We start from the raw sequence: 15,889 nt of genomic DNA on the forward strand, positions 1-15,889 counted from the left end.
GGAGGGCTAGTATATTTCTCCCTCATTGACTGTGCCTTTCTATCTACACCCCCCCCCCCCTCCCCACCGCCCGACTCCAAAACATCCTCAGACAAGATAAGGGCACTAGAGTGTATGGAAGTTGTCGGGATATTTCCTGATCTTATCTTTTATTCCTGGGTTCCACCTACTATCAATCATCTTCCGAAGATAGAACACAAAAAGCTGGAGTAACCCACATTTTGAGTTGAGACCCTTCTTCGGGTCTCGACCCGAGACTTCACCCATTCCTTCTCTCCAGAGATGCTGCCTGTCCTGCTGAGTTTCTCCAGCTTTTTGTGTCTATCTCTGGTTTAAACCAGCATCTGCAGTTCCTTCCTACATCAATCATCTTCCCACCCATCTCCTTGCCACACTTCCTCTCTGCCCTGTCAGCTTATCTTGTGAATGATTCCCTCTTTCGTGATATGGTTTCTCTTTGCAAACCCACCAAAGACTATCTACGTCTCAAAGAAAGCTGACCTGTGATCCCTCTGTCCACTGTTTACACCCTGCCTTTCCTCAAAGTTGTAGATTGCTTCTCAATTACAGTCATGGTCTTGAAGAGCCATACAGCACAGAAATAGGTCCTTCGGCCCAACTCATACATGCTGACCAATTTGCCCAACCGACCTCGTTCCATTTGCCTGTGCCGAGCTACACATCCCTCCAAACCTTTCCCATCCATGTACTTGTCCACGTGTCGTAATTGTACCATTTCTATCACTTTCGACTTTTAAAGATACAACGTGGAAACAGGCCCTTCTTTGGCCCACCAAGTCCACGCCCACCAGCAATCACCCCTTACACTAGCACTATCCTGCACACCAGGGACAATGTACAATTCACAGAAGCCAATTAACGTACAAACCTTCATGTCCTGTATGGAGATAAATTATTTTTAATTATATTGTTAACAGAGTACTACGTTTACTTATACTGTTGTGCTGCTGGAAGTAAGAGTTTCATTTCATTGTTGGGACATACGAGAATAAAACACTCTTGACTCTTGAAGGACGGAGAGAAAATGATGTCTTGAGTCACAGTCCTGTTGGCGCAGTGGTGGAAGAGCCGACTGCATCGCGCTGGCCAGCCACACGAAGCTGGGGGGCAGTGTTCGCTGTGAGGAGGATGCTAGGAGGCTGCAACATGACTTGGATAGGTTAGGTGAGTGGGCAAAGGCATGGCAGATGCAGTATAATGTGGATAAATGTGAGGTTATCCACTTTGGTGGCAAGAACAGGAAAGCAGACTATTATCTGAATGGTGGCCGATTAGGAGAAGGGGAGATGCAACGAGACCTGGGTGTCGTGGTACACCAGTCATTGAAAGTAGGCATGCAGGTGCAGCAGGCAGTGAAGAAAGCGAATGGTATGTTGGCATTCATAGCGAGGGGATTTGAGTACAGGAGCAGGGAGGTTCTGCTGCAGTTGTACAGGGCATTGGTGAGACCACACCTGGAGTATTGCGTACAGTTTTGGTCTCCTAATCTGAGGAAAGACATTCTTGCCATAGAGGGAGTACAGAGAAGGTTCACCAGATTGATTCCTGGGATGGCAGGACTTTCATATGAAGAAAGACTGGATTAACCTACGGCTTGTACTCGCTGGAATTTAGAAGATTGAGGGGGGATCTTATAGAAACTTACAAAATTCTTAAGGGGTTGGACAGGCTAGATGCAGGAAGATTGTTCCCGATGTTGGGGAAGTCCAGAACAAGGGACTTATAAGGATAAGGGGGAAGTCTTTTAGGACTGAGATGAGAAAGTTTTTTTTCACACAGAGAGTGGTGAATCTGTGGCAAACTCTGCCACAGAAGGTAGTTGCCAGTTCATTGGCTATATTTAAAAGGGAGTTAGATGTGGCCCTTGTGGCTAAAGGGATCAGGGGGTATGGAGAGAAGGCAGGTACGGGATACTGAGTTGGATGATCAGCCAAGATTATATTGAACGGCGGTGCAGACTCGAAGGGCCGAATGGCCTACTCCTGCACCTATTTTCTATGTTTCTATGTTTCTATGACCACCACTACTTTGATCCAGTGCTGCCAAGGCTCCAGGACTTCAGGTGAGAAATATAAGAAGCTGCACATCTCCTTGGAGGTTTCAGAGACTTGGAAGCTGTAAGATGGTGGTAGAACATGGCTGTTCCAGAAAAGGATCTATTGTACTCATATATAGTAGGATCTGATGGATAGCTTGCAGAGCAAGCTTTTCACTGTGTCTCTGTACACATGACAATAAATAAACCATTAAACCAATGATATATTGCGATGTACCTTTAGATGCTGCTGCCATCGTGTGGAGAGTGAAATGTTGACATGAACTGTTCAAAGGGATCTGCTGCTGCATTGTCCCATGGCTCTTGGTATTTGGACGTTAAAAACAGCCTTGTGGAACTAATCATTTCTAATATTGTCTGACAGCTTCTTCCCTACAGCCATTAGGCTATTAAACACTCCAATCTTCAAATAAGCTCTGAACTACATAGACAATGATTGTTATTATTGCACTCTTATTGTTTGTTTGTTTCTATGTACATATGTGTGTGTGTGTATATGTGTGTGTCTATATATGTATATATATATATATATATACACACATGCATGCACACACACGCACGTGCACACATATGTGCACAAAAACATTATCTATAGAACGAGAGAGAGGAAGGAATTGCGGATGCTGGTTTAAACCGAAGGTAGACACAAAAAGCTGGAGTAATTCAACGGGTCAGACAGTACCTCTGGAGAAAAGCAATAGGTGGTTTCGGGTCGAGAAATGCCTGAAGAAGGGTCCAAACTCAAAACGCCACCTATCCCTTTTGTCCAGAGATGCTGTCTGACCCGCTGAATGACTCCAGCTTTTTGTGTGTATATTTATAAACAGTACAACCTCAAATAAGCTCTGAACCACAGACTATTATTGCACTATTATTGTTTGTTATTGTATTGTTTGTATTGTATTGTTAATGTATTCGTGCATATTCATGTGCCATGTTAACGAGTGGGTGTCCTCTCTCCCTTTTAAAAAATATTAAATCCAAATACTCAGTAACAATTTTGGTGTTGTGATACTTGATTTAAAACAATACTTTTACTATATTTACAAAATTTCAAATGATAAACATGTTATTTTGTGTGTATGTGTGTGTGTGTGTATATATGATCTATATATATGTATTTGTGAGCACGTGTATATATAAACACACACTGAACTTTTTTTCTCGTTTGTTATATTGTTTGCAGTGTGCTATGTTTACATATTCTGTTGTGCTGCTGCAATTAAGAGTTTCATTGTTCTGTCTGGGACATGTGGCAATAGAACACTCTTGTCCCCCTGCCCCCCTTGGTCCCCTCTTGCCCCTTGGCCCCTTTGCCCCCCTTTGGCCCCTTGGTCCCCCCTTGGCCCCTTGCCCCCCTTGGCCCCTTGGTCCCCCCTTGCCCCCCTTGGTCCCCCCTTGCCCCCCTTGCCCCCTTGGGCCATCTTGGCAATGGGAAGAGTTCACTTCTATTTTAAAAAGATCGGCTCACTATCCCCCCCTTTAAGAGTCAGCGCGCCTTTAAGAGGCCGGGCGGGAGCGGTCACGTGGGAGCGGGGCGGACAGACGGCAGGCAAGATGGCGGCGACGGAGGCGGCTCCCACTGGGCCCGGCGCCCCCGCGGCCTGCGACAGGTAACCGCTTGGAGATGGGGAGGAGGAGGAGGCTGAAGCCGAGACGCGGGGGTGGTCGTGTTGTCGGGGTGTGGGAGAGTTGGGCGGGGAGAGCAGGCGGCCGTATGAATGGGGGGGAGGGAGTGGGTCAGAGGGAGGGGAGGGAGTGGGTCAGAGGGAGGGGAGGGAGGGGGTCAGAGGGAGGGGAGGGAGTGGGTCAGAGGGAGGGGAGGGAGGGGGTCAGAGGGAGGGGAGGGAGGGGGTCAGAGGGAGGGAGGGAGGGGGTCAGAGGGAGGGGAGGGAGTGGGTCAGAGGGAGGGGAGGGAGGGGGTCAGAGGGAGGGGAGGGAGGGGGTCAGAGGGAGGGGAGGGAGGGGGTCAGAGGGAGGGGAGGGAGTGGGTCAGAGGGAGGGGAGGGAGGGGGTCAGAGGGAGGGGAGGGAGGGGGTCAGAGGGAGGGGAGGGAGGGGGTCAGAGGGAGGGGAGGGAGGGGGTCAGAGGGAGGGGAGGGAGGGGGTCAGAGGGAGGGGAGGGAGTGGGTCAGAGGGAGGGAGGGAGGGGGTCAGAGGGAGGGGAGGGAGGGGGTCAGAGGGAGGGGGTCAGAGGGAGGGGAGGGAGTGGGTCAGAGGGAGGGGAGGGAGTGGGTCAGAGGGAGGGGAGGGAGGGGGTCAGAGGGAGGGGAGGGAGGGGGTCAGAGGGAGGGGAGGGAGGGGGTCAGAGGGAGGGGAGGGAGTGGGTCAGAGGGAGGGGAGGGAGTGGGTCAGAGGGAGGGGAGGGAGGGGGTCAGAGGGAGGGGAGGGAGGGGGTCAGAGGGAGGGGAGGGAGGGGGTCAGAGGGAGGGGGTCAGAGGGAGGGGAGGGAGTGGGTCAGAGGGAGGGGAGGGAGTGGGTCAGAGGGAGGGGAGGGAGGGGGTCAGAGGGAGGGGAGGGAGGGGGTCAGAGGGAGGGGAGGGAGGGGGTCAGAGGGAGGGGAGGGAGTGGGTCAGAGGGAGGAGAGGGAGTGGGTCAGAGGGAGGGAGGACTGGGGCAACAAATGGTCAGAGGAAGCACAAGGCAAAAGGGGCAACTGGTTTCAGGGTCCAGAAGAAGACGACAAGGCAGGGGCAACAGTGTCATGAGAGAGGGCAGCAAGTGGGGCAACAGTGTCACGAGAATGGGCAGCAAGTGGGGCAACAGTGTCATGGGAGAGGGCAGCAAGTGGGGCAACAGTGTCATGGGAGAGGGCGGCAAGTGGGGCAACAGTGTCATGAGAGAGGGCAGCAAGTGGGGCAACAGTGGCATGAGAGAGGGCAGCAAGTGGGACAACAGTGTCATGAGAGAGGGCAGCAAGTGGGGCAACAGTGTCATGAGAGAGGGCAGCAAGTGGGGCAACAGTGTCATGAGAGAGGGCAGCAAGTGGGGCAACAGTGTCACGAGAATGGGCAGCAAGTGGGGCAACAGTGTCATGGGAGAGGGCAGCAAGTGGGGCAACAGTGGCATGGGAGAGGGCAGCAAGTGGGGCAACAGTGTCATGAGAGAGGGCAGCAAGTGGGGCAACAGTGTCATGAGAGAGGGCAGCAAGTGGGGCAACAGTGTCACGAGAATGGGCAGCAAGTGGGGCAACAGTGTCATGGGAGAGGGCGGCAAGTGGGGCAACAGTGTCATGAGAGAGGGCAGCAAGTGGGGCAACAGTGGCATGAGAGAGGGCAGCAAGTGGGACAACAGTGTCATGAGAGAGGGCGGCAAGTGGGGCAACAGTGTCATGAGAGAGGGCAGCAAGTGGGACAACAGTGTCATGAGAGAGGGCAGCAAGTGGGGCAACAGTGGCATGAGAGAGGGCGGCAAGTGGGGCAACAGTGTCATGGGAGTGGGCAGCAAGTGGGGCAAGTGTCATGGGAGTGGGCAGCAAATGGGGCAACAGTGTCATGAGAGAGGGCAGCAAGTGGGGCAACAGTGTCATGGGAGTGGGCAGCAAGTGGGGCAAGTGTCATGGGAGTGGGCAGCAAATGGGGCAACAGTGTCATGAGAGAGGGCAGCAAGTGGGGCAACAGTGTCATGGGAGTGGGCAGCAAGTGGGGCAAGTGTCATGGGAGAGGGCAGCAAGTGGGGCAACAGTGTCATGGGAGTGGGCAGCAAGTGGGGCAACAGTGTCATGAGAGAGGGCAGCAAGTGGGGCAACAGGATTTGGGGTATAGAGGGTGCATATGGAGGGGACTCCTAGGAGCATCAATACAATATACAATACATCTTTATTGTCATTGTACAGGGGTACAACGAGATTGGGAATGCGCCTCACATACGATGCAATAATTTAATTAATTTAAACAACAACAACCCAACGAAACGGAGGGAGGGGAATATGACAGGACATGGGTCAGATTGAGGGGTGCATCAGGGGAGAGAGAGAGGGGCAATGGGATCAGAGGCTCCCACAATGGGATTTTGAATGTAGAGGGCACGGGCGGTCAGACTGAGGGGGAACACGAGGGGGTTGGGTCGGTGGGGGGGAAACATCAGGTCAAAGGGAACAGCACACAAGAGATAAGGAGAGAAGGCGAGAAAATACTGGTCGGGTCAGAAGGAGGACGAGTGGAGAGGTGTCAGATGAAGGGGAAAATGGGTAAGGAAGGGTCTGAGGAAGCGGAGTACGAGGGGTCAGGGTTCAGAGGGAGGGGAGCATGAGAGGCAACAGGGATCAAGGAGGGGAGGAGAGCATGAGGTTTGACGCGTCAGAAGGAGCAGAGCACAAGAAGCAATGTGAATTTTATATGGTACATATACGAATATAATCAGCAACTTGTCCTGGACCAGCCATATCGAAGCAATGGCCAAAAAAGCACACCAGCACCTCTACTTCCTTAGAGGACTTAGGAAGTTTGGCATGTCCCCGACAACTCTCACCACCTTCTACAGATGTGCCATGGAAAGAATTTTACCGGGGTGCTCACAGCCTGGTTTGGAAACAGCTCCACCCAAGGCAGCAAGAAATTGCGGAGAATTGTGGACGCAGCCCAGACCGTCACGCAAAGCAACCTCCCTTCCATTGACTCCATCTACACTTCATTCTGCCTCGGCATGGCCAATAGCATAATCAAGGACGAGCCTCACCCCGGTCACTCCCCATTCTCCCCTCTCCCATCGTGCAAGAGGTATCAAAGTATGAAAATGCATACATCCAGATTCAGTGACAGTTTCTTCCCTGCTGTAACTGGACCATCCTATCATCAACTAGGACGTGGTCCTGAGCGACCATCTACCTCATTGGCGACCCTCGTACTATATTTAATTGGACTTTATCTTGCACTGAACGTTATTCCCTTTATGTTGTATCTGTACACCATGAATGGCTCAATTGTAATCATGTATACAATACAATAATACAGAACTTTATTGTCATTCGGTACGGAGATACCGAACAAAATTACATTTCCAGCAGTCACAGAACACAACAAAAAAGAAAAGAACACAGGACACACGACCCCAACACAAACATCCATCACAATGACTCCAAACACCCCCTCACTGTGATGGAAGGCAACAAAACTTCCACTCTCTTCCCCCCACGCCCACGGACAGGCAGCTTGACCCTTACCGAGGCGACCGACACGCACAGCCCCCGCAAGGGGATGGAAGGCCCCGCGGCCGAGCCGCACCGGGCACTGAAACGTCCCGTGGCCGAGCAGCGCCGGCGATGTTAAGTCCAGCGGCCGAGCCGCGCCGGGCGATGGAAGGCCCCGCGGCAGAGCTGCACCGGGCGCTGCTAAGTCCCGCGACCGAGCCGCGCCGTCGATGTTAAGTCCTGCGGCCGAGCCGCGCCGGGCGATGGAAGGCCCCGCGGCCGTGCCGGGCGCTGAACCGTTCCGCGGCAGAGCCGCGCCGGGTGATGGAAGGCCCCGTGGCCGAGCCGCACCGAGCGCTGAAACGTCCCGCGGCCGTACCGGGCGATGGAAGGCCCCGCGGCCGCGCCGCACCGGGCACTGTTAGGTCCCGCGGCCGAGCCGCGTCGGCGATGTTAAGTCCAGCGGCTGAGCCGCGCCGGGCGATGGAAGGCCGCGCCCCGGGGAAGAGACCTAAAAAAGAAAGGTTTCCCCCACCCCACCACCCCCCGCCCCACCCCACCCCCCCACACCCACACAGCCAAAAACAGAAACAAAAACCATCCCAACACCGACGCACAAACAAAAAAAAAAGGAAAAAAGACAAACAGACTGCCAGCGAGCTGCAGCCGTATAGTCTTTCCACTGATTGGATAGCACACAACGCAAAGCTTTTCACTGTACCATGGTACACGTGACAATAAACTGCTCTAAAAAAAACTAACCTAAACTATACTGGGTCGGAGGGTGGGGAGCGCAATGTGCAATGGAAGCCAGTGGGAGGTGAACTCGAGTGGGGAGAGGTCGCTTGGGTTGAAGACTGGAGCAAGGGAGGAGGGAATAAAGGGTGAGGAGAGCATGTTGGCAGCAGAGGACAAACTGAGGGGAGATGGGATCAGCAGTCGGTTGGAAGGGAGCATGTGGGGCAAAGGAGGGGAAGGATCGTAGTGTGGGAAGTGCGGGGGCCAAGAAGGATAGGGGTCAGAGGAGGGCACCGTGCATATCCGCATTGATTGGGGGAGGAACACCTCAAAGTGGAGGGAGAGGAACCTGAGTGGGGAAGGATCAGAGGGAGTAGAGCACGAGGGCTTTGAGGGAGGGGCATTATATCGTTTTCTTAGCATTTTTGTACGAATGGGCTGCTCGTTATGTTGAAAATAGGCACAAAATGCTGATCAGTCTGAAGAAGGGCCTCAAACCTAAATGTCACCCATTTCCTTCTCTCCAGAGATGCTGCTTGTCCCGCTGAGTCACTCCAGCATTTTGTGTCTATGGTTTAAACCAGCATCTGCAGTTCCTTCCTGCACTGCTCAATATGATATTGGTTGAATTAAGTACAGCTACGTTGAATTTTAATGTGTCTAATTCCAGCGATTCTGCAATGACCGATGTAGCTGTGAACGTGGATTCAGAGTCTTCTGGTTGTAAAGATATTGTAAGTATTATGGCGTTTTTGTGTGAATGGGACTAGCTCTCCTAAGGTAGAACAGTGGTCTTTTGGCAGCGGTTAGTGTGCTTTTTGTAATCTTTGACAGGATTTACTATCCTGATCACTGAGCTTTGATTCTCGACATCATTAATTTCCAAAGAACCCCAAAATTCTGCCCTTTGAAGATGTTAGTTCAGGAAAGGCTCTTTTTTAAAATTGTAAAATCACCATCCTGCTTGCCTTTCAGCTAATGCACAAAGCAATCTGTTGGGACATATCTTAAACTGGCTTGCCACAATGTGTATTGAAAGTAATGACAATCTGTTTTCCCCCCACATCTTTACTTCATTTGGGCCTTGCCTGTAAAACTGACATTCAATTGAAGGAACGGGTGGTATATGTACACAGAAGTGTGGTGAACAATTCAGAGAGGAGTTTGGTGGCCGGGACGTTCTCATACACCTGTATGCTAGAGGTCACTGGCTTGGATCCTGCATCGGGTAAAGGATTGAGTCATAGAATGATACAGTGCGGAAACAGGCCCTTTAGCCCAACTTTTCCACATCGCCCAATATGTCCCAGCTGCACTAGTCCCATCTGCCTGCATTTGGTCCAAACCTGTCCTGTCCATCTTAAATGTTGGGATAGTCCTTGCCTCAACAACCTCCTCGGGCAGCTTGTTCCATAAACCCACCACCCTTTGTGTGAAAAAGTTACCCCTCAGATTCCTATTAAATCTTTTCCCCTTCACCTGAAACCTATGTTCTCTGGTTCGTGATCCACCTATTCTGGGCAAGAAACTCTGTGCATCTACCCGATCTATTCCTCTCATGATTTTATACACAATAAGATCACCCCTCATCCTCCTGCGCTCCAAGGAATAGAGTCCCAGCCTATTCAACCTCTCCGTATGGCTCACACCCTCTAGCCCTGGCAACATCCTTGTAAATCTTTCCGGTACCCTTTCCAGTTGGACAACGACTTTCCTGAGTTGTTGGCAGAGTGACCAGCGACGGTATCTCTGTAGCTGTGGTGTGCAGGTGATGGAGAGGCTGCAGTAGAGGTGCTTGCTTCACAATACCATCACCGTCCTAAAATGACTACCCACTCTCTCGCACAAGGCTCTCTTTGCGTAGTTGTGTGGATGTAACGGAGCTGCTCGTTGCTCAGTTTACCTTGATAATGATAGATTCAATGATAGATTTTTTTTTAGATTTAGAGATACAGTGCAGAAACAGGCCCTTCGGCCCACCGGGTCTGTGCCGCCCAGCGATCCCCGCACACTAACACTATCCTACACCCACTAGGGACAATTTTTACATATTACCCAGTCAATTAACCTACAAACCTGTACGTCTTTGGAGTGTGGGAGGAAACCGAAGATCTCTGAGAAAACCCACGCAGGTCACGGGGAGAACGTACAAAGTCCGTACAGACGGCGCCCGTAGTCAGGATCGAACCTGAGTCTCCGGCGCTACATTCGCTGTAAGGCAGCAACTCTACCGCTGCGCCACTGTGCTGATACTTTAATGTCACTTGTACTAAGTACAGTGAAATGCTTTTTTTTTTGCATACAACCTGGTAAAATCATGTAGCAGACCTCACCTAGGCTAGGCAGTATACAATTGCCGCCACGTTTTGGTGCTGACAAAGTTGCAAAGGTTCACTGAACTTTGTACTGCCCACTTAGGTGTTAATAGCTCTTGCTGGTGCTCAGTTTGTTAAATCCACATTTGTGTAAGTGGAAATGCAACGTATTACTGATTAGGGGTGGTGCAGCAGGAGAGTTGCTGCCTTACAGCACTGGAGACCTTGGTTCAATCCTGACCACGGGGTGCTGTCTGTATGGAGTTTGTACGTTCTACATGTGACCATGTGGGTTTTCTCTGGGGGCTCCTGTTTCCTCCCATACTCCAAAGACAGAGGTTGGTAGGTTAATTACATTATAAATTGTCCTAGTGTGTAGAATGGTGCTAGTGTACAGGGTGATTGCTGTTCAACATAAACTCGGTGGGCTGAAAAGCCTGTTTCCGCACTGTATCTCTAAACTAAACTAAACGTGCAGGTTAATTGGCTTTTGTAAATTGTAAATTGTCCTAGTGTGTAGAATGGTGCTAATGTACGGGGTGATCGCTGGTGGGCATCGACTTGGTGGGTCGAAAGGCCTGTTTCCGCGCTGCATCTCTAAAGTCTAAAGTACTGCACTCAATAATTGAGACATATGCAACACACAAAACTCAGCCGATTAGGCAGCAGCTGTGGAGGGAATGGGTAAGCAACATTTTGGACTGGGACCATTCTTCAGACTGAATGCACTTTGTGTTTTGATTAAGATTCTAGCATCTGTAGTTCCCTGCATCCAATTGACCCATACAATACATTTCCAGGAGGTCTCCGCTGACAGCACTGAAGCCACAGACGCCCAGCAGCCAGGGGCAATGGAGGAGGAATCCGTGCGGCACCTTGGTGGAGTGGAGCTTCAGTGTGGCATCTGTGTGAAATGGTTTTCAGCAGACACGTTTGGCCTCGATACAACGTACGTAATTAACTCCTTGTTCTCCTTGGTTCTTCCCTGCATCAGGAGTATGGTCTGAGCGGCCACTATTTAAATATTTAAACTGCATATTTAAATTGGTTCATTACTTTTCTTATCAGCTTAATCAAAACCATTAATTTCAATTTGCGTCCATGGTGTGAACTCACTGCATTGTAGGTGGGTAGATTTCGTTAAGATTGCTACCAAATGTCTTGTTCTAAACAATAGAATTGAAAGCAGAGAAGTTCTGTTAAACTAGTTTCAAGCATTAGTTTGGCCGCACTTACAATGTTTCGTTTCCATAAAATTAAAACATTCTAGGGAAGAATTGTTACATTTCGGGGCAGGGACATGGTCTCTTTCTCTGCATAAAAGAGATCAGAGGAACTTAAAACAGCAGAAGTATTTGAAGGGCAGATAATCATTTTAACAGGGCCAAACACAGTGGTGCAATGGGTAGAGCTACTGTCTCGCAGCGCTAGAGACCCAAGATCGATCCTGATCTCGGGCGCTGCCTGTGTGAAGTTTGCATGTTCCTCCTCTATCTCGTAGGCTTCCTCTGGGTGTTTCAGTTGCCCCCCCCCACATCCCAAAGACATGCAGGTGTGTAGGTTAATTGGCCCTCTGTAAATTGCCTGTGGTATGCAGGGGTGGATGTGAAAGTGGGATAAGGGTTAGGGTTGTGTGAACGGGTGATCAATGGTCAGCGTGGCATCGGTGGGCTGTAGGACCTGTTTTCATGCTCTATCAATAAACTCTAAACAACAGAGCTCCAGGGCAGAAGTAAACACAGACAAATACAAAAGAGTATTTGGAAGAAAACGTCATGAGCTGTGACATTGGAATATGAATGATGCTACCGCAGAGAGTTGAGGTGAATTGCATAGACGCATTTAAGAAGGAGTTAGATAAATATTAGTTTTAAGGAGATGGAAGGTGATGCTTGCACAGGTAGGATGATTGCGTTAGGTCAAGAGGGGCAGGAAAAACTGTTGAACATAAACATTTGCATTGAACAGTTGGGCAGAATGGCATTTCACTGTTCTGGAGTCAATAAAGCTGCTGAAGTTACGCAGAGTGTTTGTGGTGGTTTAAATAGAAACCAATTCTTTCCCTCTGTCCCAAATTGTCCTTTCTTCCTCTTTTTCTTGGCAATGTGGAAGTGGAAGTGGTGTCATCCATTGGTCGTGGAAATATAGGCAGCATCTTGGCCAGTAGATGGCAACACCACCGAGAGATTTCTTCCAAGGTTGCAGTCAGCTGGTGGTTCAGTTGGTCACCCTTCCCCCTTCACCCTTCACCCTTCCCTCTTCACCCTTCACCCTTCTTCTGCCTTATTCTCCATTATCATCGGATCAATATTACCAGATCAGAGATGTTTCAGGTTGGCGTTGGATTTAACGGGTCTATACACATAAGATGGGCTCACAAACATGATGTCTTTGTGTAGGAAGGAACTGCAGATGCTGGTTTAAACCCAAGATAGATGCAAAAAGCCAGAGTAACTCAGCGGGTCAGACAGCATCTCTGGAGAAAAGGAATAGGTGACGTTTCGGGTCGAGCCCCTTCTTCAGATATCCTCCTTGAGTCTATCTCCTTTAAGAGGGTCTGAAGAAGGGTCTCGACCCGAAAAGTCACCTATTCCCTTTCTCCAGAGATGCTGTCTGACCCGTTGAGTTACTGCAGCTTTTTGTGCTGATGTCTTTAATCTTTACAGGGTTTATTGTTTGTACCTCATGGGTTGCTTCTAAGCTCCACCGCCAAAGGTACAACAAAATACCATTGTTTTGGTTTTGTCACTCGCAGGATTGGATTTGCTGTCTCCCCTAGTTGTTTGTCCTTTCAGAGGGCAATTACTCTAGGTAACTGTGGGAACAAAGTTGCATATTGACAGCATTGGGGAAAGCAACCGGTCGGTCTCCTTTGGAAAAAAACCCATTGAGGTTTACGACTTAAACATTACTTTTTGAGTAACAGATTTTGTTTGCATGTTTAAACAAAAAGAAATGCAAATTCAGAAGATGGTATGACAGGTTTTTAAGCATCTTCTTCTTCTTGCGTATGGCGTGCACAGCCTAAAGTTGTAGGTCAAGGGTAGACATCCAGGCCAGGGTGGATGGCCTTGATGCCACCAGGGAAAAGCCTCAGTGAGCAGTCATTCACAATGGGATGGTCTGGTCTGGATATCCGCAGTCGTTTTTTAAGCAGGAATGTAACCATTCCACTTTTATATCTTATTTTCACTGATTGAAATAAGGTTATGCTGAAATTCTTAATATCCGGTGATTAATGGATTGTAACTAATTCTGATTAAAAACAGAACATGCTGAGTTACTCCGCAGTCAGGTGACTTCTGTGAGAGAGAAACAGTTAATGTTTCCGGTTCATTGCTTCATCGACATGAAATGTTAACCATGTTATTGTCTTTGTAGATGCTGCTTGACCAGTTGAATATTTCTAGCACTTTGTTTTTTCTCATGTTTCCTGTATCTACAGTATTTTGCCTTTCAATTGTTGTCTAATTCTGACTTTTCTTTTCAACAGCTCGTGCCTTCCATTCATGACTAACTATATTTTTCACTGCAACCTGTGCCACCACAGTGGGAATACGTACTTTCTCCGAAAACAAGCAAGTAAGTAAAAAAATAATCCTTTTATTTGATTGTTATGTGGGCGGCACAGTGGCGTAGCAGTAGAATTGCTGCCTTACGGTGCCAGAGACTTGGGTTCGATCCTAAGTACGGGTGCTGTCTGTACGGAGTTTGTACGTTCTCCCTGTGAGTGCGTAGGATTCTCCAGGAGCTCCAGTTACCTCCCACACTAAAGACATACAGGTTTGTAGGTTAATTGGCTTTGGTAAAATTGGAAATTGTTCCCAGTGTGTCGGACAGTGTTAGTGTACGAGGTGATCGTTGGTCGCTGCCAACTCGGTGGGCTGAAAGGCCTGTTTCTTACTGCCCTTTTTATAAAGCATAGTGATTAAAGAGCGAGAAGGTACATAGGACGAAACATTACACATCTTGTGCCTTTGCTGAGGTTGATGGTTGATTACCTAATTCCTTCTAGCCCCTTGGTTCCATTGCCTACCCTTCATTGCCTAACAAGAAAGCCGCATAAACAAGATTGATCTCCAACAGCTTTATTTGGGAAGAAAGCACAAAGGAGGAGCCATGCAACCTTGAATATCCATAGGTTCGCACTATCTTGTTTATGCGGAACAACTTTCTTGCATCACTTTTGAATTAGTTATTTATCAAGGATGAATTATGATGGATGTGCTGGCATTGGAGAAGGTCAGGATGGAACATGGGTCGTTGGAACTGTGAAGCATCAGCTCTACCAGCTGTGCCATTGTGCCGCCCTCTAGTCAGATATCTCTGCTATGGGGAAAGGATTCTTACTCCCGACTGTATTTTAATATCTAGTGTAAGAAAATAACTGCAGATGCTGGTACAAATCGAAGGTATTTATTCACAAAATGTTGGAGTAACTCAGCAGGTCAGGCAGCATCGTAGGAGAGAAGGAATGGGCGATAGACAATAGACAATAGGTGCAGGAGGAGGCCATTCGGCCCTTCGAGCCAGCACCGCCATTCAATGTGATCATGGCTGATCATTCTCAATCAGTACCCCGTTCCTGCCTTCTCCCCATACCCCCTGACTCCGCTATCCTTAAGAGCTCTATCCAGCTCTCTCTTGAATGCATTCAGAGAATTGGCCTTCACTGCCTTCTGAGGCAGAGAATTCCACAGATTCACAACTCTCTGAAAAAGTTTTTCCTCATCTCAGTTCTAAATGGCCTACCCCTTATTCTTAAACTGTGGCCCCTTGTTCTTCAGTCTGAAGAAGGGTCTCGACCCGAATCGTCGCTCATTCCTTCTCTCCTGAGATGCTGCCTGACCTGCTGAGTTACTCCAGCATTTTGTGAATAAATACCTTCGTATTTTAATATCTGATAATTTTGTATACCTTTATCAGGTTTCCCGTTTGGCTGCTTCTGCTCCTGGTAAAACAAACTCAACCCATCCAGTCTCTCCTCACACCTGAAACATCCCAAGCTCAGTCACGTCCTGGTGAATCTCCTGTGCGTTTGTACAGTACAATGTCCTGTATAGTTTTGTCGAAGTGAGGCGACCAAAACAGAAAGCAATATTTTAGCTGTGGCGCAATATTTTATCAGTGCTTGATAAAATGGAACCAAGATCACTCTTCTCATCTACCCTCTGCTCCAGCTAGTGAAGCCAAGTATTCCATATATGTCTTCATCACCTTTACCTGTGCTGTGGCCTTCAAGGATTAAAATAAAAGTGAAAGCTGAAAAGCATAAAGGCTTAAATTACACGGACATTTTGCAGATTTTGGATTTGTTTCCTCTCAAATATACATGGTTAAGAGATTATCTAACTGAGGTGTTTAACATGATTGGAAATACATCAATGCAGTCGTTTGGGATAGACCAGAATAACCATCTAATTAGCCCATAAGTCATAGGAGCAGAATTAGGCCATTCGGCCCTCTGTGTCCATGCTGACCATCAACCACCTGTTCACATTAGTTCTACGTAATCCCACTTTCTTGTCCACTCCCTGCACCTTGGAGGCAATTTTACAGAGGCCAATTAACCTACAAACCCTCATGTCTTTGGGTTGTGGGAGGAAACCGGAGCACCCGAAGGAAACCCATG

At 48.9% G+C, this 15,889-nt stretch overlaps 1 protein-coding gene across 2 annotated transcripts in view; it reads left to right on the plus strand.

The window, feature by feature from the left end:
• The first annotated feature begins 3,608 nt into the window (after positions 1-3,608).
• ash2l (ash2 like, histone lysine methyltransferase complex subunit) overlaps positions 3,609-15,889 on the plus strand; it is a 38,526-nt gene continuing 26,245 nt past the window's right edge. For both annotated transcript variants that reach the window (XM_078428747.1, XM_078428748.1), the window contains exons 1-4: positions 3,609-3,690; positions 8,613-8,676; positions 11,058-11,206; positions 13,751-13,839. In XM_078428747.1, coding sequence (XP_078284873.1) covers positions 3,635-3,690; positions 8,613-8,676; positions 11,058-11,206; positions 13,751-13,839 — 358 coding nt within the window. In that variant the 5' untranslated portion in view covers positions 3,609-3,634. The remainder of the gene's footprint in view (positions 3,691-8,612; positions 8,677-11,057; positions 11,207-13,750; positions 13,840-15,889) is intronic.

Source organism: Rhinoraja longicauda, chromosome 36 (genome assembly GCF_053455715.1).
Source record: "Rhinoraja longicauda isolate Sanriku21f chromosome 36, sRhiLon1.1, whole genome shotgun sequence".
Lineage (NCBI taxonomy): Eukaryota > Metazoa > Chordata > Chondrichthyes > Rajiformes > Arhynchobatidae > Rhinoraja > Rhinoraja longicauda.